The sequence below is a fragment of the Sylvia atricapilla genome, chromosome 1, assembly GCF_009819655.1.
Source record: "Sylvia atricapilla isolate bSylAtr1 chromosome 1, bSylAtr1.pri, whole genome shotgun sequence".
NCBI lineage: Eukaryota > Metazoa > Chordata > Aves > Passeriformes > Sylviidae > Sylvia > Sylvia atricapilla.
In genome coordinates, this window is record NC_089140.1 from 78,662,614 (window position 1) to 78,689,776 (window position 27,163).

The following is a 27,163-nucleotide window of genomic DNA, read 5'->3' on the forward strand; positions in this document are numbered from 1 at the left end:
CTTGCATTTCCGGAGTGCTGGGCTCCTAGCAGCTATAACTCAAGCAGCCCAAATTTGATCCTAAATGTATCATTCTGTGTAGTATACTCTGGAGCTCTAGATGAGTTACACTTGCTGGATGGAATGTTACAATTATCTTTTCTGACTAGTGCTGCTGAGAATTGCATTTTTAAAGTCACTCTTACCGTCTGAAAAAAAATGTCTTTCATCTCTTTTACAGATATGCCTGTAATAACATTTCTACAGTTTGAACTATCACACTATTTTTTTTTCTTTTTTTTTCTTTTTTTACTGGACAAATCTTTATTCTGGACAATTGAGCTATTTTGAAATCATATATATGCCTTAAATCTGTGCTTTACACAAGTTTAAAACTACATTTGAAAACTATTTCCTTGACATTGAACTCAACACCCTGAGCCTAAGCAGGTGAAGTTAAGCAACAAAAAAACTACACCAAGCAATTTTTAATTAGTTTCAACTTAGTAGCCACAAACTAGAAAAGAAGCAATTTCAGTGTCAGAGCTGAAGAATGAAGACTGAAAGTATTTCTTTTGGAGTTAAAATGAAATATTGAATGTGGTTTATTTTTTGAGATGCAGTTTTTTAAAAAGATGACATTCAAGCTGCAAGACTTTTTACTCCATTACAGTAAAAGTAAAAAACAAAAACAAAAAACCTTTCTTCAGCCACTTTAAACTTTAAACACACATTTTCAAGTTTGAGGGAAAATCCAAACCCAGTGCTGAGGCTTCAGTCTTGTTTCTTCTTCTTGCTAAATTCAAAATAGTAAATAACAAACAGATCCTGACTTTAGCTGCCTACAACATTGCTTTTAAAAATATTTGTAATGACTGTGTGCTTCTGGATTTGAGCAGAAAATTTGTCTCTGCTACTGACTGGAAAATATCCTGCAGCACCTGTCATTTACATAGGGACCAGTTTGTTTCAGATGCACTTTACTGAGGATAATTTTCTTTTTTATGAATTTTTCTTAAACACACACATTCCCAAACATATTTGTATATATATATATATATATGTGTATACATGTATTTATTCATATGTAAACAGATACTTAATTTTTGCTTTATACATACATAAAATATTCTCAGAGAACCTGGTTAAAACTCAGTGCAGCCCCAAACCTGTCTCAGTGTTTCTTACTATCCTCTCTGCATTTATCTCTAAGACTTGGATTATCCTCACTTGAAGCTCCTGTTTTTCACCTCCCATTTCTGTTCCTGGCATGATCTGGCTGGGACCTGTGACACCTGATAAGCCAGCAGATCTGTTTCTGTATGTCCTTTCTGGATTCTTGGGACAATATTACTGTCACCTAACTTCAAATACCTAGGGCAGAGTGGTTTATGCTGATCACTGCCAGCTCCCACTACAGTCAGTGAAGAGAACCAGCCCCTTCTAGAGACCCGCCTCTCTGGCTGTGCATGTGCCATTGCCTTCCACTGGCAAGGCAAAGAGCCCTGGCTCAGGTGACCTGGTTCAGATGCAAACATCCAAGCTGGTGAGGTAAACTCCACTGCCTGTTTTAGATTTTTATTAATTCCCCACTATTAATATGCTCAAGGTCACAAAAATGTACATTTTCACAATTTATCACTCAGCTGTAATGCTTTTGAATTCCTAAACATAAATAATATGCAAGTCATTAAAAAGCCCACTACAAAAGTACATACTTTTTAGGGTATATCTGTTTGTACCAAAACAAGAATAAAATATAGACAAGTTTATTGATAAGTGTAAATGTTACTGTTGATGCAAAATAGATAACAATACTCTACACTTAGGTATTATAACTCTTCCTCATGCAGAGCAGAACCAAATCTAAAATAAGAAAATTATTTCATTCAGTGAAAAAAACCTTTCTTTTAATAAATAAAAGTACTTGCTATGCAGGTTTTGATGAGATGAAATTATTACAGCTACCAAGCCTTCTTAATTAAAATCTACAAATCATTCAACAAAACTGAACTCAAACTTTCAGGAAACAAAACAGCTACAATACAGAACTCAGGGTTTTGTATTTATAAATATATATATATATACACACACAGAAATAAAAAGGAGCCTAAGGGATAAAATAGCTTTCCCTTACACAAAGGAACTAAGCACTCTCCACTGACTTCAAGCAATACCATGAAGATACCTCATGCAACTGCTTTAACTCCTGCAGGCCCTGTTCTCATTTTTGCTACTGGCTTGCATTTTATCCTGCAGGTTTTAAAAATACAAACCTGCCTGTCCCCATACCTCTAGGATAAAGAAAGGAGAGGCTTTTTTTCTTCATAAATCCCACCCTCTTCAACACAACCATCAGCCTGTGGCATTGTAAGCTTTTCACAAAAATATTTTGTGAAATCTAATACTTCTTCAAGTTAAGGTCCTTATTTTGAAATAATCAAAACGCATTGATTCTTTTAGAAAACAATTGAGCAAAATATTCCATGTAGGAAGGCAAATCTCATTTACTTGTCCTGGACAGACTTCTTCAAACACAGAGGTTCAAATTAAAGAGAGCAATCTTAGGCAAGGAGATAAATATATATTCAGAAGATAAAACATGTATGCAACACTGCAGAATTCACGTAATGCGTAGAAAATCACTAGTTTCTGAAAATGCAGTGTTTTGGCCTGTATTCCATGCACAGCCTTCTCAGTTGAACTGCAAAGAAAATCTTGGCAGGTGATGCTGAAATCAGCCCTTAAAGGATTTACAAGTTGACCAAAGCCATATGCAGCTACTGGGTGTGACTCTGTTGCATGTGACCCATTAACGCTGTCCTTTTTACCTTGGAGAAAGCTCTGTACTTTCCTCACTTACACAGGAGATCTTCCATTCACCTGGCACAGTATTCCTGTGTTGATTTTGCCCCCCTGTGTAACAGTTCTTCACCTTCAGGGATCACCGCTGGGTGCAGACAGCTCAATTTCCCATGTCTGAAGTTAAGTAAAGCCTGCAGCTGCTTGCTCTGCCCATCCCTGGAGAGAGGTGTTCTGGCAACAAGGGAAGCCAAGTGGATTTGAAGCAGCCATGCAGAGGCCCCAGTTTATATCCTCCCATCCCAACTCAGTGCAAGTTAAATAGCATGGAATATAAACTGTGGGACCCTGGGATTTCCTTCCTCTGTGATTCATCCTCCCTAGCTAGAGAGAGACAGGAATAGGCAAAGGCAGTCATTGCTTTAGGCACTAGAGTTTAACCCATCCATGGATGTCAGAAGAAACCCTTAGGCTAGCAGTAGAAAACCCAGCATAACCTTTGCCTTCGTTGTCAGGCAGTCCAATTTTTTTTGTCTGACAACCCTCAAATGTCCCATTTTTTTTGCCCCAGACAGTATAGCAATACATTTTATGGTTTTTATGACTGACTGATGGTGAACTGAGCTGCAATGGGAAAGCAAAATGTTTAAACAATAAGCCCATAAATCATTTTGTAATCATTATTGAGCATTCTCAAGATTTTACTGCTGCTGATTAGAAACCTAATTCACTGGAATTGGTCACTCACTACACTATACAAAGGAAAAAAAAAAGTCACCGGTCCTTCACGTTCTGAAAAGGGGGATGTGATAGTAGTGGTCATCCTCAGTCAGGAGACAAATCTCATTCCATTCCCTTCGGTATTCATCCGGATAGTTTACTTGAAATTCCTCAGTATTAAATCTATGCAGTCTGTAAACTCGTATCTTTACTTCAAGTAAGTATCCAAGAAGAAACAGCTCAACCTAAAAATGAAAGAAGCCTGTAAGACATTTATTTCTAGACTCTAAAAACTAAACTGAAGATAATCCAAATTAAGGCAAGTCATTTAGCTTCAAAACAGTAGACAAGGAATAAAAGGGGCCCTTTTGCTAGTGGAGTAAGAACATTAAAACTTTGAGGGCATTCCCAACAGCCACTTCTCTTTTGCATGTAGAGGGAAACATTCCTCCTCCCCCTGACACCATACATAACCTGCTCCCAAGCCAGCTCACTGGGGAGCAAGGAAGGAATAGCTGTTACCAAGACTGATACAGCCTGAAAAATGGGAAGCCTGCCACCTTGTGATCACTTGCTACATATGGAAAACGTAACAGCAAAAGGAAAAAGTTTCTTGATACTTTACATGTATGAAACTGGAGAACTGGCATCTTCATTGATAGTTCTTGCAATGGATTGCTTAATCAGGAAAAAAGGTTTGGGAAAAGTTCATATCCTTGGGCATAGCCAGACAGAAAAGAATTTGTCCAGTTATAATCAAACTGCTCCTAAAGCTGACTGCATCACAGTTGTATCAGCAAACAATTGCCTTGATTGCTGAAATTGATGATAAAAAATAATTTCAGCCATTGGAAAGTGAAACCATTTGCGGAATGGCAGTGTGGAGTTGAGATGTCCGCACTGAACTAATTATAAAACAGGAGACAAAAACCTTAACATATAAAGGTGACTGTAGAGTTCTCACTACCTACTCTTAATAGACATTAGATCTCATGAGAACCAAAGGATGGGAAGTAAAGAGAGCAGTGCTGCAGGGCTTGGCATAGTAGAACAGACAGGAAAGGTAAAACAATTGGTTAAAACAGCATAATCTAAAACTGTTTTACATATCAAAGTTCTTACTGTTCTAAACTATGTCTTACTGATAGATCATAGCATTTATTTCTGGTCCATTCTTACTATATAGGTTTTTTTTCCTGGAAAATGAATGGCTATCCGCAGTCTACTTTCCCACACCTCAAAGAAAAAAAAATGGGCCAGCTATCATGGATGATGCATGATATGATCACTACAAAGATGGAATAATTTCTGTGATTTGTTGTTCGTCTATATCCTTACCTGGTCTAGGCAAATAGAGTCACCTATGGAGTTCAGATGATTCATCATGAAACTCAGAGGGTCAGACGAAGAGTCACGAGCAAAGAGAAGGCTAAAAAGGTTGTGTACAGGTTCGTCCCTGCTCTTTATCTGCTCATAGGCTTCGACAACTTCATAGAGCATGATGAATTTTATGGCCTCATACAGTTTGTATTCCTTGCTTTCATCAGAAAACAGTGTATTACACATGCTTCCTCTTTCTTCATAATCTCTTGTAGCACTTATTTCAGCCCACTGGAAAGCACACAGCAGAAGAATATTATTAAAACTATTAAGAATTCTATTTAACACATAAGATTGCAAAACAGGAAGAGAAGCCTGGTCTAAATGTAAAGCAGCTATTAGTCAAAAGAGCCCAGACACAAGAGCATTTGCAGGCAGCAGCCCCAAATCTGATAAAGGTTTGAGGTACAATAAGGCCAAGTGCCAGGTCCTGCACTTGGGTGACAACAACCCCAGGCAGTGCTACAGGCTGGGGGCAGAGTGGCTGGAAAGTGGCTCAGTGGAAAAGAGTGGAAAGTGAACAGCAGTTGAACATGAACATGAAGCAGTGTGTGCCCACATGGCCAAGAAGGCCAGTGGCACCCTGGCCTGTATTAGCAGTAATGTGGCCAGCAGGACCAGGACAGTGATTGTCCCTCTGTACTCAGCACTGGTGAGGGCACACCTCAAATCCTGTGCTCAGTTTTTGTCCCTCACTATACGAAGGACATTGAGGTGCTGGAGTGTGTCCAGAGAAGGGCAGCAGAGCTGGTGAAGGATCTGGAGCACAAAACTTAAGAGAGCAGCAGTAGAAGGAGCTGGGGTTGTCTAGCCTGGAGAAAACAAGGCTGAAGGGGAAATCTTACCACACTCTACAACTACCTAAAAAGAACGTGTAACCAGCTAGGGGGCTGGCCTTTTCTCCCAGCTAACATGTCATAGAATAAGAAGAAAAGGCCTGAAGTTTTGCCAGGAGAGATTTAGATTGGATACTAGGAGAAAATTCTTCATCAAAAGTGTTGTCAGGCATTGGAACAGGCAGTCCAAGGAAGTGGTTGAGTCACTGTCCCTGGACATATTTAAAAGTGTAAAGGCAGCACTTGTGGACATGGTTTAGTGCTGGGTTAATGGGCAGACTTGATGATCTTAAAGATCTTTCCCAAACTAAATGATTTTATGATTCAGTGACAATGAACCTCGGAAAGGCAGCAAAGAACCCTGTCAGTAAAAATAGGTAAAAATCCATCTCATTGGCTGAACACCATGTTTATATATATATATATATATATAAAAAAAAATGAAGTTAGGAGCTACCCCTCATGCCCAGAAATGGCATAATGCATCACAGAGTTGCTTTGAAACAATTTGCTAATTGTAAGGTTTTATTAATTCTTTTGACTTGAAAGAGTTTTTTCTTAAAAATGAAGATTAAATGCTTCATACACTAACCAGCTAAAAGAACTAAAACAAGCTAAAAATGAAAGCCAAATAACCCAACACTGGGAAATGCAAAGAGCAACCAGAACAAAGTAACTGCAAATATCAACTACCAGGTCCATCCCAAGAAGATGCAGCTGTCACGCTGGCACAGCAAGAGTGCAGGTGAGGGACCAAATCATCTATTTTAATTCCCTCTTTTTCTTTCTAATGCTTTGTTTCTAGACCTTAAATTAGTCTGTTTGGGGTTTTGTTTTTTTAATTAAAAATTACTATCACCGCAGATTGTGCAGAAACCCCAGAGAAGCTCAAGAAAGGTGCAAGGTCTTGACAGGCCAACTCTTTATCTCTCTTTCAGAAAGCTTTGAGGCTACTAAATCTCCCCAAGTTTTCAATATGTAAATAAGAATTATAGTCCTGGGTTGGGAATTATGGCAATCTGGCAATGCTGAGCAGAGCAGGTGGTGAGGCTGACAGGTCTTTGCAATCAAGTGCTTAAGCTTACAGAGAGAAATTATAACAAAAATGGATAATTACAAAATTTAATGGGGATAGAAGCAAAGAAAACACAATAGTTTTAGAAGAAAATGTTGGGAGAATGTTTTAGAAGAAAAGTTTGTTTGCTCCTTTCCAGCTGGGGGTGGAATCCAGAAGCATCTCACACAGCATGTTTATTTTTAATCAAAATGATTAGATACTGCAGAAGCCACTTGACGGCAAGGACAAGCTGTGGGGACAGTGGCCTCCCTAACTTGCAGGGGACTCGTGAGTACCTCGCCTAGTGGATCACCAAAAGCTGGATTTCCCTGCAGGAGAGGCAATGGCCTTCCCACCAGCTCAGCAAGGAGTTGGGAGGGAGACTGACTACCCCACAAATATGAGTCCCTTAACTCTGTCTGGACCTATTTCTCAAGGCTTTTATTCCTCCCAGCCATTTCCTGGATACTCACATTTGTCTTTAATGCCTCCATACATTTGCGTAGCTTCCCAAAGGCATTAGGACCTGTGTATCTTTCTGGCCCAAAACTGTACTGCTGGATCCAGTTACAACCTTGAGAATACAAAAGCTTTTCAGGGAGCTGGGAAAAAAAACAGAAGGCAAGCTAATCATATCCATAACAAGAAGCAGGGTATAAGGTTATATAAACTTGTCTACATACAATTTACAATGCGGTTCTATCAGCTGTTTGTACAGTTCAAACAACAAAGCAAATGGACCTCACAATTCAAATGCTATAAAGGATGATGCACTAAACTGCCAAGTCCTTAAGAAACTTTTAGAACAGGGCCAGCAAAAAAAAAATATGTTCTCAGCAAAATATATAACCCACGCTTTGGAAAAGTTGGATACTTCCATATTCAGTGAGGTATTTAGGATTACAGACACCTTTCAATCTGCACATGCTTTTCTACAGGCAGAAACTACAGATCCCACCTCTCTGCCACTATCTCCTGCCAGAGCTCCTGGAGCCCAGGGCAGGATTCCTGCTGCTCCAGCAACACAGCAGCTCCCAATTGAGCCACTGAACTTTGCATGGATGTGGATGGGAAAGATTCAACTAACCTGTTGTGTTAAGGAAGTGACATCTAGCAGGATTGCAGTAACATTCATCCATCCACTTCTACTTTTTTTTTTTCATCATTTAGACTCATGTTCACGTTGGTATAATTTAGATGAGGGACAGTTTTTCAATTAAATGTACTTCACTGGGTTTGAAAAACTTCGCTTTGAATTCTGATAATGATTCTCCACTTTGACAGCCAAAGTGATCAAAGCTCCCTTCCGCTCTGCACGGATAGCTAAAATGTATTTATTTAGGAAATGAATTTTACCTTCACTATATCTCTCTCCTTCATCCACGAAGGAAAAGGAATGCCTTGGCTGAATATCTGAAAAAGCACCGCTCTTACTACACTATAGTTGTCCCTCCTGACTTGTCTCAGGTATTTGATATGACAGCTCCTAAACAATTCTTCATATGCCTAGAAAGAGACCAAGGAAAATTAGCAATTAAAAATATTAAATCGTGGAAAAAAACAATGTTGTTTGAAGTCCAATTCCAAACTACTCATAAGAGGGAGCTAGGGGAACAAGAGGGTATATTTTTAAGATTTATATACACAGAAATGTTAAACATCATGTTTTTGTAAACACCTTAGACTGGCTCTGCCCCTTAAGAGTGACTGCATTCCTTCCAAACCAAGCAACTCGTTCAAGTCTCTGCACTGCTGCTACTGTAAACATTCACATGGTCAACCAAATTAGAGCAGATCAGCACAGATTTCTGTGCTGTAACAGCATTAACCTCAACCTTTTTACAATTTGCACTGACATGTAAGATGCAGCAGCAAAAGGGCAGGAAAGAGTATCTGGAGAAAACTCCTTCTGGCAAAAACATCTCCTTACATTGACCTGAATCCATCGTGCAACACTGACCTGAGACAGCACGTCTGGCAGCTCTGAGCTGAAGTGGATGGCAATTGGTCCAGCTACACACTGCATTACCACTGGCTGCCATTTGAACCCTTGTTGAGACATTTCTGAGCAATAAACTGGCAGAGAATTAGGGAGAAGACTCTACAGTCCCACAGGCTGCTCCATCACTTCCAGTTTGCTTCCTGAAGAGGGCAGCAGGATGGTCTCAATTCCTCATCCTGCGTTTATCTTGGTTACTCCCTCACCTCATCCCACCACCACTTTTCAGCTGCATTCTGTCCCCTTACTCTCACTGTATCAGCTGAGATAGTAAGTCTAATAAACTCTTTCTGCTGAGGGAGTTTCCTGCTGCTTCAGCAAGCTTGAAGGCCTCAGAGAAGCCTCCCTCTGGATGACCTGCCATATCAGCTCACCATCCAGGTGGACCACATCCAAAAGAGGACAAGAGCCAGCACAGAAGTGGGAGAGGGACTGCTTAGCCAGGACAAGGCAAGAAAGAGGGATAGACAAGACAAACATGGGATTGTTCCTTTTGGGGACAACAAATGTGTTATACTGGATCTCACAAGACCTCATCTTAAAATGTGTTTCTTGCCATGGCAACTTCTACCTGATGTAACCAGACATCTACTGACTGCTCCATATACAGGAGCCTGTCTTGTCAGCAGTTCTCTGTGCAGGGGAAGGCACCAGGGGACTGTGCCCAAAGGCATGGGATGGCAGCCTCCAGCACCCCAGCTCCCAGCCTGCTGGGCAGCATCCAAGCTGGCACAAGTTAGATGCCAGCTCCTGCCCTGCCTGCTCCCAGCTGGAGCTGATGATGCTGGAGAGAGGAAGGCTGCCAGGCATGGACCTTCAGAGCTCGGAAGATGTGGTGCTTCCTTCCTCCCTGGAATAAGAGTTTTTACCTTAAATCAAAGGCTGGCCAAGCGACAGCATTTAAGACCACATTATTTGGGCTTTAGCACTGGGGATGATTTTTCCTGTTAAGGTCACTATCAGGGTTGTGGTGCTAGAAGAGGGAATTCAGAATATATACAAGACATAAACCTGATCTACATTTTGACCTGCATTGCTGCAATCTTTATTTAGATCCATGTTCATGCTGTGATTTTGCTTTTCATTTGATACCTGCTGCAGCTGTTTGCACTGAGAGTGCTATTCCTTTCCCAGGTGCTGATTCTCCCCGGTCCTCATGCAGAGATTAAAATTTAACTCTTACCTCTCTCATCTGTTTGGCCTGCTTTGTTTCTCCTCTCCATTCTCTTGCACTATAACCAAGTAAATCAACTTCTGGCAGCACACTGAGATTCCCTAAATTGAGATCGATTCACAGATTAGTTACCTTCTGCATCTAAAGGGGAGTTACAAGGGTGATTAACGAATGTGGAGTAACAATAAAAAACTTACTTATGAGTTGCCTCTGAAGGTAGTTGCTCCACCTGAAATACAAATGATAGAACAAGTGTCAAAGAAGAGGTGTGGAAGGTCAGTATTAACTGAAATAAGCGACAGTGGGAAATATTAAAGACTGAGAAATAAAAACCTACCGTTTCAGCAGCTGTGCTAAAAAGCTGTATAGCCTTCTACAATACCAATAAAGAGCAGTGAGGAAGGACATGCTTAACATTAGCTGCACTTTCACTTTTTGCCACATGTGACACAGGGATTCCTTACTGGCTGTTTTCCAGGACCACACCTCATGCCTTCCTAAAATAGGGATCAAAAGAAAGAGGGAGAAATCTTATCACTGTTTTGAAGTACTTGTTTCTGTCTGTTTTCTTGCAAAAAGGAAGATCATACAAACATGATACCACTTGAAATACAAAAGATTAATATATTTTACTTAATACACATAATTTATATACTTAGTTTTTCAGGTTTCCAAGGGCTTGGGTGTATGTAGTCCACGCTTTCCTGCACACAGTGAAGGCTACATATAGAGTTAATAATGGAGTCACAGGAAGACTGGTATCAAACCCACTGCTCACTAACAAAAAAACATCCCCAATTTTTTTTTTTTTTTTTTTTTTACTTCAGGATGTGCTGATCTAGAGACCTGTACTGTCATTATTTTGTCTCTAAGTAATGGCATTAAAGACCAGGGGTTTGTAAAACTTACTTGTAGTCAATAAATGGGCCATATAAGGCAATATTAGCTGACTAAGCATCATATGACTGTCTGGGGAATTAAAGGAATGTTCCTGCTTCAATTTGGGTAAATTTAGGGTCAATTTAAAACTCCAGAGAAAGATCCTCCCCAGAGATTAGGTAGAAAGCTCATCACAGAGGGAGTGAACGCTCACTGTTCTTCACAGACATAAACAAGGACAAAATTCTGTCACTCCTCTGGCACTACAGACAAGGTTAGGAAAGGTTATGGTTGTCTATTGTTGATAAGAAGACCTACAAGTGAGAGAGTGCCTGGAGACTGAGCAGTTGACAAAGGCACTATCTGCTCCCTAAATAAGAAACGTGTCCTTTGCAAGAAATTTGAATATAGGAAATTCCCAGAGCTCATGATGAACAGCTGCTCTGTTATTAACTTACTTATTGATTTAGTACAAAACCTTAAAAGAACTCAACTTTTTATAAAGGCATCTGCAGAGAAGGCTGAAAAGATCCTTCTCCAGGGAGTCTACAGAGGGGATTACTCATTTCACATAGTTTTAGGTCAGCTGAACTTGTGCCCCTACTGGCTTTAACAGGAAATTTAAGAGGGGCTTAAATTTTCCAAGTAAATTAAGTCCATGCAACTGTGGACAACAATCTGGTCAAAGAGTTACACATCAATTCCAGCCTTAGCAACAAGATAAACAGTATGCACTCATTTTTATGAGCACTGTTGCATATATACAGAGCATTGCTGAAACTTGACCTTTCCCAATATTCTGTTGTTTGAAGAAGTTTTATTACAAGATGTTGTATGCAAGTCATATGGTGGTGAGACCCAGACCTTGTCTCTCCTGTGAACTAAAGGCAGGTTAAGAGCTGTAAATAAAAAGGTGTCAATAAATTTTAAGTCATCAGAAGTGGGGTTGGGGTGCTAGTTCTGAAGCTCCAGAAAATGTTTATTACTGGTGCCAAGTAACAGACAACAAAACAACAGCTGTAAGGTTTGGAAATGGAAAACTTCATAGAAAAACCAGACACTCCCACTTACAGCTCACACGCACATATCGACACACTTCCACTTCCTCCTGAGGGACACTGGTAGGCACATTCTCAATAAGCACACAAACTTCTACCTAAAGAAATGACAATCCCAGCAGAATCAAGGGATTGCAGTATTTTCTCGCTCTTCTTTAGGATAAAGGCATCAGCATTGAAAAGAATCTCAGTGGACTGTGAACTGAACCTTCTGCCCACTAGAATGGAACCTGATAGGTCACAGGTGCTCAGCCCATGGATCAGTGGGTATTCTGGATTTACACTGTTGTATGCAAACCAACGATGATTGAAATTAACACCAAGTTAAATATCCAGTATCAAAGGTAAGTTGCAGCATACTTTTATTTCATTACTTAAGAGGAGTGTATGGTCCACTCCCACATTTGATTTTGAACAAACTGGTTCTATAAAAAAATCAAGAGCTGGTCCATCTGTTAAAAAGACATACTTTGCATTATGGAGCACCAAAAACTACATATACATATGAATGCAAAATTTCTTCCCTTACCCTTTTTACAGGCAGAAAGATGAGAGCCCCGCATCAGTTTTTCGACTGAATCAAGCAATCTTTTGAAAAAGTTTTTGATGGTAGTGATCCTGATAAAACCTCAGACTACTGGAGTTCAACAAGATCTCTTTCAATGCACATGGTTAACAGGTGCATGAGCAACTGCTCTTCAAGGAGTCCTGGGAAGCACAGGCTTACTGATTTCCATTAGAAACGTCAATCAGTGTCAGAGAACACGAGATTACCAAACAGTGCTCACCCATTTTTTATTTAATATGAGGGATTTATAAATGAGTATTTCCCTAGTAGAAAGCCTAATGGCTGACAGAAAAACCTGAAAACAAATGATTTTGAGTATTTTTGCTACACTTGTATTGCAGCATACCTTGGACTTCATGAACTTTCCCTCCTGTCATGGGAAAGCTGCTGTTCAAACAGGACTTTGTGATTCAGATAATACTTTCAGTGCTTATGTCACACTTAGAAACTAATTACATTTTTTATTCAAGTAAATGACATTTAGAAGTAGCAGTTGGATCACAAAGTGCTGCTGGTAAAAATACATAATGAGCATAAATTAAAGAAGGCAGCAGCTTAAAATAGATCTTGCCACCCCCTCCCCTCACCTTCCAAAAGTCTTCAGAAACCAATGAGCAATTAATTTAATAGCACATTAGTGGGGGGAGTGAAATAAACCCACAGATTTTTAAACCAAAGTCATTCCCTGGGATATGGGAATTCATCCTCAGGAGGCAGTGACAGGAGCACTTGGGGCTGTGACCAGCTGCTGGGCTCCCATCTTCTTGAACACTGACTGTGAGCATCAGCATGACAGGGAGGTCTGACTCTTCTGCCATGCAGACATTTGGAAGAACAGAGGCTGAACAGTGCTGGAGTAGGAGCTGATAGCACTGTTTATCTTACAGAGCAAGTAGTACACCATGTCTTCTTTTCATGCCACATCAGCTTCCTGCTAGTGCCAAGCCTTAAGCTTTTACCCCCTGCAATGTCAGCAGGAGAGACACACAGAAGGAAAAAAAAAAAAAAAACAACCCAACAAAAAAAGCCAGAAAAAGGTAAGTAACAGACATCTGCAACATCTGTTTCACTCTCAAGTAACTCAGAAAGAATTCCTAAAGGATTTGCTTCACATTTGACTCCCTCACAACTTTTCTGGAGGCTGCCACCTTAAATACGCATAATTGATGAAATGCAAAATGTCAGTGATCAGCTTGGGAACTAGCAGACAGCAGTGTATGCATTATTGAATATTCCAGCATGTCTGATGGTGCAATCACCCTTTATGTTTTTCTCCATACCATTAACAAGGCCATCAGAAAGATAACAGAGCATCTTCCCAAATTAAAACCTGACAGAATGATTTCTTTTTGGGACATTCCTCTTCACTGTCTTTCTGGTACTGAAAGCAGGACATAGCACTTGCCACCATAAAGTGGCCAGGCTTCATACTCCATCACACAAAATTATGTTCCTAGTTCCCAAAAAGCAGGTGTAGCCTTATTCAAAGAAGGAGGCAGAACGTGGGACTCCTCTGTTCCAGCCCTTAAGCTGCCCCACCTGTACCCTTCTCCTTCTCCCTCCTGTTGAATGCAGAGCTAGGAAGGGAGACAGACCCCTCAACTGAGACGTGCAAAGGTTGGCATGGAGATCCAAGGCTGCCTGGTTCAAGGTGTGCATGCAGAGTTCTCTTCATGCTGTTCCACATTGCTGTTTTCCAGATTATACACCATCAGCACCAAGGTACCTTACAGAACAGGCTAAGTTCCTCTTATAAGGGAAAACAAACTTACCCTTACAAGCATGAGGCACATGTGTACACAGACCTCAATTGAATGAGCCAAGAAAGAGAGACAGAAATATTATTTATTATACAAATTCAGTACCTACAAAAGATTACATCCCATTACAGTTTAGAAGAGAGAAATATGCCTTTTAAAGTAGTGCCAAGAGATCACAAATTCCTTGATCTCCCAGTTTATTATCAGCACCGCACCAAAAAAAAATAAAAAAATACTGAAAACAGATTAAACACATACCAAGATATGTCAGAAGCACTGCTTAATTCAATAACTACTTCATTACAAACTCTTCCTTTACAGAGTAAAGCAATGAAAGCAATGTCAACTTGTTAAGCAACATTTACCTGTTCTAAACAAACAGAAGAGATGACGATCTCTCCTTGGTATAATAAGAAAAAGAAAATAATTTACAGACAAAGATAGTAATCGTCAGTGACTTATCTAATGTTCAACCATGTCTGCTGATCAGGTATCTTCTACTCAAAACCAACCAAAACGCAAAGGAGAATCCCAGCCCCATAGGTAGAATCACACAATTATCTAGAAAACAGAATAGTTTTGGTAACACTGAGGTCCATCAGTTGCAAGAAAGATTTTATTTACACAATGCTTCTGCACAGGGCTGTCCGAAATGACCTCACAGCTCTCTCAGTCCTTTTTTTTTTTTTTTTTTTTTTTTAAAGAAAAATAGAGAATATAGAGCTGGCAGCCTTCTTCAGACTACCTGATCATCAAGAGGAACTAGTGGTGTTAATGTATCTATCCAGTTGTGACACATACTTATTCCTACTGTGCAGTAACAACCATAAGGTGTTCCTACCTACTGGGTAATTACCTGAAATGTGCCCTACTAGAATTACCTTTACAAAACCAATTTCAGCTATATAATCAAGATATTAATGCACGCCTTAGCCTGCACATACCATTTTCTATCTATGAATGCCTATGAGAACAAAAGGAAAATTCAGTTCTTCATTTCCTGCACAATTCAGCTTCCTTTTTAAGGCACAGGGTGCTTCATCCAAGACCTTCAGATGAATAACGCTTAGCTCCACTCCCATTTAAGTAAGAAAAAACATGACAGAAGCCTCCTGAGAATTTACAGTCCAAAATACTGGACGAGACACACATGAAAAGCATTTCATGCCATTAAAAAAAATGAATCTCTCTAAAACTTCTATTCCTATTTGAAAAAAAAAATGAAAAAAACCACCTCCTTTTAAAGAAGGAGCCTCTGAAATCTCTGCTACTGTTTTTTTCTTAATGTGGAAAAAAATCTGTTCCCATTCAGAATTGCTACTTAATGCCTGTACACTTCAAACAGAACTTACGTAAATGCACTAAATCTATTATTTCAAAGAAGCCCACTCTAAGAATTCTTATTCTGCCTGCTGCAGAGTTGCATGTTGAGTCATCCCTAATGCCACTTATGGTTGTTTCAGAATTCTCAAAATGCTTTTTTTTTTTTCCATGCTGAATCCAAACTGAGAGAATAAAGGAAATACTTTCCTCCTGAACATCTTAAGTGTAGCTGACAAGTATAAATACCTTGGGTTTTTATGTTGATATGTCTAGATGACTGAAACCTGGTTTGCGGGAAAAAAAGAAGTCTTACTTAGCAATAACAGTAATTTTCCTCCTCCTTATTTTTAAATCTCATTTGCTAAACAGCACAAGACTTGCACCAACCACCCCACCCTCCAAGGATGAACAGTCAGGTGCCCAGGAGGCTGGGGATACCACAGGCAACATCCCTCCTGGTCTCCCGGGGCAGAGTCCAGTGGCAGCTGCCCCACTCCTGGGGTTCCCAATGCAAGAAGTGCCCCTGGCTCTGCCCGGATGGTATGTAAGCACACAACCCAGGACAGTCCAAAGAATTTTAAGCTACCTGTTGATAGAAAGTTGTCCCAACTGATATCCAGGAAAACAGCAGAATGAAATAACCCATGATGTAAAAAAAAAAAAAAAATCAACTCTTCTGAGCCTGTTTATGGTCCAAGGAGAAAGCCAGCCCCATCTCACCAAACTACATCTATGTTGCTCATCATTCCCATGGCTGTACAGGGTCTGACTGCCGAATTCCACACAGGTTTTGTGTCTGTCTTCAGAGCATGACCCTCTCCTGAGTGTGCTTGATTCTGTGTGCAGGCAGTGCAGAGCTGTGTATTTGCCATGTGGATTAGTAATTACATGTAATTTATTATTAATAATCACAAATTATTCATATCTCCTGGTGGTGTACGAGACCACAAAGCCTGTGCTTCCTCAGCAGGTACATGCAGAGGTTATTCCAGCAGTTTTTATCTGTTTGCTAAGGTGTTTTACTTGTGTCTTGCTCTCTTTTCAAGACAGATTAGAAGCACAATGCAAGGCCAAAGAAAGCAAAATATCAGAGCCATCACTCTGAATGCAAATGGCAAAAATTGGTCTTGCATCTCTTCCCCTCTGCCTCTCAATGTCCAGTCTGACAAGAGCCAAAACTTCAGCTTTATTCTGCAGAGCTCATGGTATTTGTTTGGAAGCAGTTGGAGTGTTTAAACCATGCTTTCTCATCATCGTTTCAAGGGCAGCACTTTCAAACTGGCACATTTTAAACTGCTCAAGAACACAGGAGTCCTCTGCCTTTTTGTGAGAGCACATTACCAGGCACTTCTGGCCTAAAATATTACATCAAAAAACCATACTGAAAGGTAAAATTGACTGCATCAAGATAGTAACTGAAATTTAAGTTATCACTTAGTGTGATACCAAAGTCATAGGTAAGAGAAACAGTCCATAAAAATGTGATTTAAGAACTCAGAGTATTCTGTGCAAATTCTTTCTACTTGCAAAACCACATTATTACTAGTAGCATTATTACGCATAATAATATCACTGTCATTACTGTGACTGCTAATGAAAAGTTGGTATTTTTACAGACATTTGGATGCAAAAGAAGTTTCAAGTAAAGCACTCTAGACATCAGTTGCAGGGATCAAGAGACCACAGCTCTCTGACACCTCTGCATTTGCACAAACGGCCTAAAAAACAGACAGTCACATGGCAAGGACTAAATAAAACACAAATCATGCATCCTTCTAAAATATAATTAAGTGTGACTTGCATATTGAGCTCTTTTGAGGGGCTGGCACTTGGCAGAGGCACAATGTACTTGCACTTGTAAAGTAAGAAAATTTAATACAGGGTACTGAATAGTCTCTGACATGGAACCCAGCAATATAATTTTTAAAGTTCTTCATTTATATGAACCCCCCTATTTTTAAGGCCTTGGCATTTGGCAAGAACGTCACAGCTGAAATTCACATGCAGGAAATGACCCAAAATGAAACCAGAATTGAAGGACAATAAACACATCTCCAAGCTGCTCACAACCAAGGCCCTGGCGTGGTTCTGTGCTCAGAGCCAAACTGGGGAAAACAGGTAGGGCTTCTCTTTGTCATACAGATAGACCTGAACCAAGAATTTAAGTTTGCACAAGACTGATTTTGCACAAGCTTGGCAATGAAAACCTTGCTGACCATTCGAGGGAGGTGATTCTGCCCTCCTCTGTCATGACACCCCACCTGCAGAACTGCATCCAGCTCTGGGAATCCCAGCACAAGAAGGATGTGGACCTAATCATGCAAGGTCCATGGAGGAGGCCATGAAGATGACCGGGGGATGAAGCACCTCTCTTATGAGAACAGACTAAAAGAGCTGAGGTTGCTCAGCCTGGAAGGCTCCTAGAAGACTTTTATAGCATCTTCCAGTACCTAAAGGGGCTTACAAGAAAGATGGAGAGGGAATTTTTACAAAGGGATTTAGTGACATAACAAGGGGTGACGGCTTTAGATTGAAAGAAGGTGGGCTTATTTTAGGTGTTAGGTAGAAGTTCTTCATGGTGAGGCTGGTGAGGCACCGGAACAGGCTGCCCAAAAAAGCTATAGATGTCCTATCCCTGAAAGTGTTCAAGGCCAGGTTGGATGGAGTTCTGCGCAATCTGGTCTAGTGAAAGGTGTCCCTGTGCATGGCAGGAGATTGGAACCAAGTGGTCTGTATGGTCCCTCCCAAGCCAGGCCATTCTGTGGTTTCCCTAGTGACAGCTGACCTTCAGGCAGTGCCAAGCACCTTGTCTTGATGCTGCTTTGCTGCACAGATACAAGGGCAGACCTGATGATGGCCAAAGCCCCACAGACACCACAGCAAATCAAGGTGCTAATTTGATGCTGAGGTACACAGTTCTCTCTTTCATAGCATCATTTACCCAACGTGACTTCCCTGCCCTGGAAACATAAACGCCCAACACTTCAAATATGTGGAGAATCTCAGCAACACATTATGTATGGACAAGGCACCTGAGACAGGCTCCTGCCGAAGACCATGAGTAGAACTAGGGAAAGGACCAGAGACTGAGCATATACAGCCACATCTTGCCACACCTTTAACCCGCCACCCTCACAGAATATGGCTCAAGTAAGATAACATTATCTTCTGCTCAGTCTACAGCATCCTCCTCAGAAAAATGTTTGTTGAAAGAAAAGTGTGGGCAGTACAAATTGCCTTGCTTGACAAACCCTTCTGCACAGGTATGTAGTGGCATCTGTCCTCACTGGTGACATGGGGACAGGAGCTAGAGACACAATTCCTCTCTCTGTCAGGAGCTTTCAGCATGTCCCCATAGGCTACAGAGAAATCCCAAGCATTTGGGTCTGGATCTTGAAGATGCCAGAAGTGTATAGTATAAAACACTGAAAAAATGGGAAGAAGATACAAGCACAGCACAAGGCTGAAAAGAAACCAAAAGATGCTGACTTCAAAATTTCCCAGAAAATTCATGAAGAAAGCTGAAGAAGTTTTGAAATATTTTACAATGTTTGCCTTCACTGGAGCCCTCTCAAGAAGTGGACAGTAGTCCTCTTATTTCCTCTTTGTCCTCATCTATGCTGGGACACAACTTTTATGGGTTTTTTTTTGTTATGCAACAGATAGTCCAGCCATGAGTTATACTGTTAGGGGGAAAAAAAAATCAAACTTTTCATCAAATCAAATTTTGTATATACAAACTAAACTAACACCTCAGAACTGGTACAAGATCCCTAGCAACAAACTCCCCTCTTATAACTGCCAGTGAGTGCTTTTACATTGCTGCCTGCAGCTGAAGAGGTGGAACTCGTGTTTTCTACCATGAAACTCTGACTTTTTCACTAATAAGTAGCTGTTTCTCTGTCTTTCTGAAAGGTACAGAATTGTTATCTGATCCAGAGTACTGCAGCCATGCACTGAGGAACTGGCATCTGCCATGCTGGGAATCCCAGTAATGGAGCACAAGGGCAAAGTTCCCTGTTGCTGCTGCACGCTGACACCACGCCAGCTGCATCCCCCCAGGAGTGTGGGAAGGATGCCCTGTGTTCACTGGGCATTCCCAAATTCCATCAAAGCAGAAAACAGATCCTGAAGTGATTAAGGGCCAGATGTCAGACAGCAACTCAGATTAGTGTTTCACTTTTAAGAGTAGTGTAACTCTCTTAGAAGTCAGACTGCCATAAAAATGCCTTTAGAATATGACTGAGGCAGTCCAAAGGTAATTTAAAAATAAATAAGTTCACAGCCTAAAACAAGAGGAGATTAGGAAGCTCCTTAAGGTAAACCTTATATCATTATAATCACACCCAAATTTAGTTATGCAAGTGCAATGAAAGCAGTATAATTATATTATACTTTATATTATATATAATATAATATATAATATAATATATATTATATATTCCCTGTGTTTTTAAAAAAAAGTAAATTATAACCATAATCATCTCCCCTAGGACAGTTTGGCACCATGACTCCCACAGTTCAGCTGTGTGGGGTCAGGAGGTTCAGCAGAGGTATTTCTGAAATCTCAAACTCATTTTGCCTGGGTAGTCATGCAAGATCAAACATTTTCAAACATTAAGCTCAAGAAAAACTGCATACATTTTTGAAAAACCCTTTAATGTTTGTTGTCTGATCCTTGGTAGATAAGATGTGAAGATTCAACTGGAAACTTTACCTAAGAAACAAGGTGGACAGAAAGTCTTGATGCTGAATGGGAAATGAACATCACCTAGGCAGGCACCACGTTCCAAACAGTTAAACAAAGTGAAAAAAACCCTTATATCAAAAAAAGGCAAAAAATGTCAGAACTACAATTTTTTTTTTAATTCCAAATACAGATACTTATTCATAAAAGCACTTAGTTTTAACTGCTGGCCAGCATGTTCAAGCTGTTTCTTCCCTTCAACATCAATTCTAAAACCCTTCACCTGGTAGTGTTTTATAGAGATAGGAAAATGGCACCTTTTCCTCTTACCATAAGGAGATCCCCTCAGTTTCTAATCCAACTATCTGTCCTCTAACAAAGAAATTGAATTCTTAAAGAAGCACACTTGAGTGACTACAAAGAAGCTTTCTTAGCCTATCATTACTTCCTGTTTCACGTATTTTGCCTCTTTGTTTCACCACTTGCTGAAACTGGAGCGGCCCATAGGACGGAAGTGGGAATAACGGTGCTTGCCCGAATTAGCAATGGAGCAGGTAGCACCGTGCTGGCATAAACTCACTCACTAAATGCCACAGAAATCTGGTTCCTTCTCCACTGCAAAAATGAAAGTATAAGCTGCATTCAGTTTGTCCTCCAAAGAGAAAACAAGCTGGTTTAGTAAGAAAGGCAGTGCAAAATGAGTGCTGGATGAGTAACCATCAAAGCAGAAACGTATCGCAGAATGTACAGCAGAAAAGCAAGCTCGTAGGGCATGGCATCCTCAGTCTAAAAGATGATGATTTCTCAGTGACATAAAAGATCACAGAATCATTCTAGGTTGAAAAAGGCCTTTAAAATCAACTCTATTAACCCAGCACTACCAAGCCCACCACTAACCATGTCCCCAAGTGCCACATCTACACATCCAATAAGTATTTCCAGGGATGGTGACTCAACCACTTCCCTGGGCAGCCTGTTCTGATGCCTGAACACCGTTTCAGTGAAGAAATTTTTCCTGATATCTAACCTAAATCTCTCCTGCTATGACTTGTCACTTGAGAGAATAGACTGGCCCCTACCTGGCTACAACCTCCTTTAGGTAGCTGTAGAGAGCAAAAACATCATCCCTGACCCCTCTTTTTCTCCAGGCTAAACAACCCCAGTTCCCTCTGCTGCTCCTCATGGGACTTGTGCTCCAGACCCTTCACCACCTCTGCTGCCCTTCTCTGGACACACTCCAGCACCTCACTGTCTTTACTGTAGAGAGGGACCCAGAGCTGGGCACCGGGTTTAAGGTGTGTGCTCTGCAGTGCTGACCGCAGCTGGACAATCACCAGCCTGGTGCTGCTGGCCACACTATTATGGCTGATGCAGGCCAGGATGCCACTGGCCTCCTCGGCCACCTGGCCACAGCTGGATCACGTTCAGCGCTGCCTGACACCGAGGACCGCCTGCACCTGGGTCCTCCTCAATCACACCTGCAAGTATGAACCCCATTTTCCTAAACCTTCACTTTGCGGATGGGAATACAAGCCAGCCTGCAACACGTAAATTCATACTGCACACAGTAAGGGGAAAAAAAAAAAAAAAGACAATATTACCGTCCCCGAAACAAAAGAGCCAAATCCCAGCCGAACACCCGAGCCGAAAGCGGCGCACGCTGCTGTTCTACAAGCACGACCCCGCGCAGGACGGCGCTGATTCCGCACCCGGGACACAGCGGCTGCCCGGGGCAGCTCGGCCCCGCGGCACTGCCGGCATTCCCCACACCGGGACACAGCAGCTCCGAACCAGGACAGCTCAGCCCCAGCGGCACTGCCGGCATTCCCCACACCGGGACACAGCAGCTCCGATCCCGGACAGCTCGGCCCCGCGGCACTGCCGGCATTCCCCACACCGGGACACAGCAGCTCCGAACCAGGACAGCTCGGCCCGCGGCACTGCCGGCATTTCCCGCACTCTCCCCAGGCGGTGCCCGCAGCCCAAAGGGCACACCGAGGGGCACACCACACCCTGGCGCTCCCGCCGGGCTCGCCTTAGGAGCAGCTTTCCGGCTACCGCCGCTTCTGGAAAACGGCCCCCGAAGAGTGGAAAATAAAATGGGGAAAATAAAGAAACAACAAATAAATAAAGCCAAACCCTGGCCGCGACTTCGGGGACCCTCCGAGACCGCCCCCCAGCGCCGCCTCGCCTCACCCGCTCCGCCGCTCTCCCCCGGCGCCGCCCCGGGCTCCAGCCCGGCCACAAAGGCACCGCCCGGGGCGGGGATCCCGCGGGGCCGCCCCGCTCCCGAGCCGGGAACCCGCTCTCACCGTCTCTCGGGCTGTCTCCCTGAGGAGTTCTCCATTTCCCCAGCAGCCCCGCCGCTCCTCCGCCAGGGAGGTGCAGTTTGCGCTTGGGTGTCCCAGTACGCTGTTTTACAGTTCATGGCAGCATGGAATCACGCAGTGGTTTGGCCTGGAAGGCCAAAGATAATCTAGTTCCAACCCTCTGCCGTGGGCAGGGACGCTTCCCACTAGACCAGGTTGCTGAAAGCCCCATCCTGCCTGGCACTGAACTTTTCTTGGGAGGGAGAAGCCCAAAACACTTCTAGGGATTCCAGTTCCCTGCATGGAGACCAACAGCATCGTCATCTGTTTGAAATACAGGCATTAACTGTAAACACAACTTAATAACTTCGAAGTTATTGGTTGGTTTTGGTTTTTTCTCTATCATTAAATGTTGATTTCCTCACCAATTCATTCTTTAACAAGATAGTGTGCATTCATCCAAAAAGTAATTCCCCTTTGCCGAGTACCTTCCCTTATAATAAACTTTTATCTGTTATTTCTCCCAGAGGTATGTTGAGAATTTGCATAGACTGGTTACACATTAAAAAACAGCTTTCTTCCATCTTGTTAAGGACTTTGCAGGAAAAACCGGAAAGGAATTGTGATGGTCCTAACAAAGACTGAAATGTTTTACAGAGTTACAAGCAGGTTGCTCCAGTACAGAGCCAAGACAAACTTACACAGTCTTTTATTATTGGATCTTGTTTGGGTTTGTTTGGGTTTTTTTCCCTAAAATATCACAAGACATTAAAATGATTGAAGACCGAGACTTTTCATGAAGCAGTGAAGAGATTTTATCACCTGGCATGAATATCAGATTGTTTCTCGCTCCATCTCAGTTAATCTGGGCAAGGAACAAAACAGGAAAAATCTGCTAAATATTGGTGTGCCAAGCATTCACTTAGGTGCACTTACAGAAAGCCATAGACGCATTTATCCAAGTAAAAGAAAATCTAGGCTTGAAACCCAGCTAAAAATAGCAAAAGTAAATAGTTGACTTAAGAGACCTAAGCTGTCAGTTGTGTAAGAAGCACTGTGTGCTGGTCCATCAAAAAATCCATTTGAGAGAAGAAAATAATTTCCTAAGTGCCACCTTGGTGCCTCTCCACAGCATCGGTTACCTGGTGCTTTCCATCTGCACACTGTGTTTAATGTATCTGTGTCTCAGGAGCTGCAGCTAAGAGAGGTGCTGCCAGGATCTAGCTCACATGGCATCCACCTGTGAAGGCTCAAAGGTGGCTGGAATTTATTTATTTCCACATCTTGTCTGCAGTTATCACATACTGCAGCTTCCCTTTCCAGCTTTTTTCTTGCCTTGGGCAGGCCAGTGTTGGTGGCAGAAGATGGTTTAGCATTGCAGTTAAATCCAGGTTTGCATCTTCCTGCCTTCTCTTAACCTGTGTTAAGATCTTAAGATTTAATTGGTGATTTCTTTGTGCAGGCAGGCTTGAAAGTGAATGTTTATCTGGCTGCTGACTCATCAGAGGAGACAGATGAAATGTATAGTACAAATGTGACACATCGACCCCTATATCAGTGAGTCCTTCCCACTTCATGGCTCCCTGCTCTCCCCTCTGTGAATTTATTGAGCACTTCAGTGCAATCTGGAGCACGGCCTTGAGCCTCTATCGGTGGGAATACGCCCTGGGACAATCAATCAATCAGAGATCAATTGATCAATCAATGAATCAATCAGAGATCACTTACCGGAAACTTCTTGAGAGACTTTGTAAAACTAACACTGTTCTTAAGCTCCTTCTGGACCTCTTCCCTGAGTGAGGAAGAGCTCTCTCGGACCTTTTTCCATTTACAGGCTTTGGCAGGAAACTGTTGTCACTCCTCCTTGTGAGTGAGATGGGACAGCCTCTTCCTGCCTCCTTCCTTTATATTGGATACATACACGACTGTAAGACTGAGCCAGGTAACACACAACCCTTCTGCACTGTTGGACTAGTCTGTGTGTGCTGTTCCTGTCAGCTGAATGTGGGTTAGAATAATCCTGGAGAGAGCAAGCAAGATCCAGGTCTGAGCTGGGACCCACAGCAGAAATGGAAATAGCAGCTAACTGGAAGGCAGTTCCTTTCACAGACTCTGCAGAATTGGAAACATGCTGCTACAAAGGTTCAGAAAGCTTCAGAAACCGTCAACTTCTCCAAAATATTGCAGAGAATCATAGACTGTTACGGGCTGGAAGAGACCTTGAAAATCATTTAGTCCCACTCCCCCTGCCAGGGATGGGGCATCCACAGCCTTCCTGGGTAACCTGTGTCTCACCACCATAACAGTAAAGAATTTCTTCCTAATGTCTAACCTTAATTTCTCCTCTCTCAATTTGAACTCCTTGTCCTATCACTGTAGTTCCTGACAGAGGCCCTTTCCAGCTTCCCTGCAGGCTCCCTTCAGATACAGGAAGTTTGCTATGAGGTCTTGTTGGGGGTTTGGTTTTATTCCTTTTTACTCTAAAGAATTTTTTCCCCATAAGTTACCACGGAAACTAAATGTACTTAAGAATGTTTAACAAAACAAATGGGTGGTCGAAGCTCAGAGGGGGTTTGAGGCAGGTAAAGGACAGAGCTTCAGGCAGCTGCTCTCTGGGGTTTTTGGTGTTCGGGGAGAAGGCACGGCTGGGTTGGGGCTCCTGCTGGAGGATTTCACTGCAGTCCTGTCTTGGGAAATCTGCCATCATCTGCTCACCCTGGAATTCTGAGCTTCTCTGCCGCCCTGTGAGAGCTGAGCCAGCCCTGCCCTGCCGCGGTGGTTCCATCAGCGCTGCTCCTCTGCTACAGAGTGACCCTGCATCCCCCTGCCCTGCCAGGACATCCTGCCACTCCACAGCTACCAAGACTCTTTTTCCACTGTTCCCAGCTTGGTGCTCTGAGGATCCTGCAGAGGCCAAACTGCCCTGGGTTTTTGTGAAGCAAAGTCCTCGAAGTTCTTGGTACTGTTTTTGTTATCAATGCTGTAGTTGGGTTTTTTTGTTTGTTTGCTTTGTTATACGTACTAGTAAAGAACTGCTATTTCTATTTCCAAAATCTTTTGCCTAAAAGCTTTTTAACTGAAAAATTATAATTGGAAAAAAGGGTGGTGATGGTGCTGGTTTACATTCTCCATTCCAAGGGAAGCTCCAGCTTTCCCTGGCAGATACCTGTCTTCCCAAACCAAGACAGGTCTGCACACCATCTCCTCCAGGCTGAACAACCCCAACTTTCTCATCTGTATTCCTGGAGGTGCTCCAGTGCTCTTTTCAACTTCATGGTCCTTCTCTGGACCTTCTCCAACAAAACAATGTAGGAAAACAGAGAAGGCCTTACACAGCCCATGCATTCAATAAGTTTCAGCAGAAATAATACATTCTCTGCTTTGCCTCTGAGTAGGCAGCAGCTCTGCAGAAACAAGGGGACAGCTCCAGGGAGCTCAGACTGGAAGCAGCCTAAATTGGTTTCTCTTCCTCCAGACTTCCTGGTCATGGCATTTTGCATATGTTTCTGATACTCAAACAAGGCTATGTGCTGATGGCAAAGTTCTACTGCTTAGGGATATTTATGACATTTTCTTCCTTTAGGAGAGTATTGTGAACTTTCCCACAGCGTGAACCTCCAGGTTCTTCTGCAGGTCATGGCATTTCCAAGCTGCAGCCATGACTGTGACTACCTCCCTCTGCTTGTACCCATGTGAAAGTGCATAGCAATTACAGCAAAAGCTTATCCTGAAAGCCATTGCTAAGCAAGTGTGAAGACATTTTAACTGTGTCTGTTTAAACCCACAAGTCAGCAGCCAAAGCAACTGCTGTGCTCATCTGCAGGTGAGCAGCAGGACTATAATCATGGCACAAACAATGTAAGCAATTCCAAACCAGACAAAGGCAACAGCATCCAACCCAGTAAAAGCAGGAAGCCTTGGTGCAGAACTGGTGACAGCTTCCTCCTGCAGTTTTTTAAGCCCATTTTTACAGTCAAGAACCATTTCCTTGTTTATTGTAACTTATTACTACTACGAAGGTCAGGTAGTTAGACACATAGGTAAAAGTAGTACCCATGCAGCTGTAATCAGCAGCACAGGATTTTTCTCTGGCTGATCACCAGCTTGTTGATATGCCAAAAATTATAGAACAGCAGTGTGAACTTACCAACACTTTTCTCGGAGCTAATTCTGCTTCTGTTTTCTTGTTCAGTGAAGTGGTCTCTGTTCTTGATGGCCCTTCTGTCATGTTGCTTCTGCATCTCCTCACCAGAGTAACACCCCTAGTTGGATTTCTTTGCCCTGACTGCTTTTTTCTGGGGTTAGAAAATGAGTCTCCTCAGACTCAGCTTGTCTTCACAGATCAACAAGCTGTGAAAGGATCTGGCTTCCTGTTTCATTTCCGTTGAAGCTTTCAGAGTCACACAGGCTGTCTATGCTTCTCCATATCCAAGCCACAAGAAAAAAAAATGAGCATAACTCAGCTATTTATAAAGGTCATATAGCACCTCCCTCTGCATCTCCCAAGTTGTTGGAGGGATGGAGATTGCAGGGTGTTTTTCAGACTGTGAGGTAGCACCCATACACGGTCTCTATCTCAGTAGTAGTCCACAGAGAGTCGGTCACAGCTTCTTCTTTTCAGGTCCAATGTCA

The 27,163-nt window shown here is 42.2% G+C and overlaps 1 protein-coding gene across 3 annotated transcripts; it reads right to left on the reverse strand.

The window, feature by feature from the left end:
• Positions 1–452: 452 nt before the first annotated feature.
• OTULINL (OTU deubiquitinase with linear linkage specificity like) lies at positions 453–26,991 on the reverse strand. Of its 3 annotated transcripts, XM_066326449.1 has the most exons (9): positions 26,679–26,991; positions 10,285–10,444; positions 10,145–10,176; positions 9,957–10,048; positions 8,131–8,280; positions 7,248–7,376; positions 4,840–5,112; positions 3,560–3,746; positions 453–3,015 (listed from the first exon to the last, which is right to left on the reverse strand). In XM_066326449.1, exons 1-8 carry the CDS (start codon positions 26,770–26,772, stop codon positions 3,567–3,569), a joined length of 1,110 nt encoding a protein of 369 aa, XP_066182546.1. In that variant the 5' UTR covers positions 26,773–26,991; the 3' UTR covers positions 453–3,015; positions 3,560–3,566. The 3 variants fall into 3 exon arrangements, with proteins under 3 accessions (XP_066182546.1, XP_066182539.1, XP_066182553.1); XM_066326442.1 differs by having other exon boundaries at positions 453–3,746; positions 26,679–26,988; XM_066326456.1 differs by lacking the exon at positions 26,679–26,991 and adding an exon at positions 22,362–22,449 and having other exon boundaries at positions 453–3,746.
• Between the last annotated feature and the right edge of the window lie 172 nt (positions 26,992–27,163).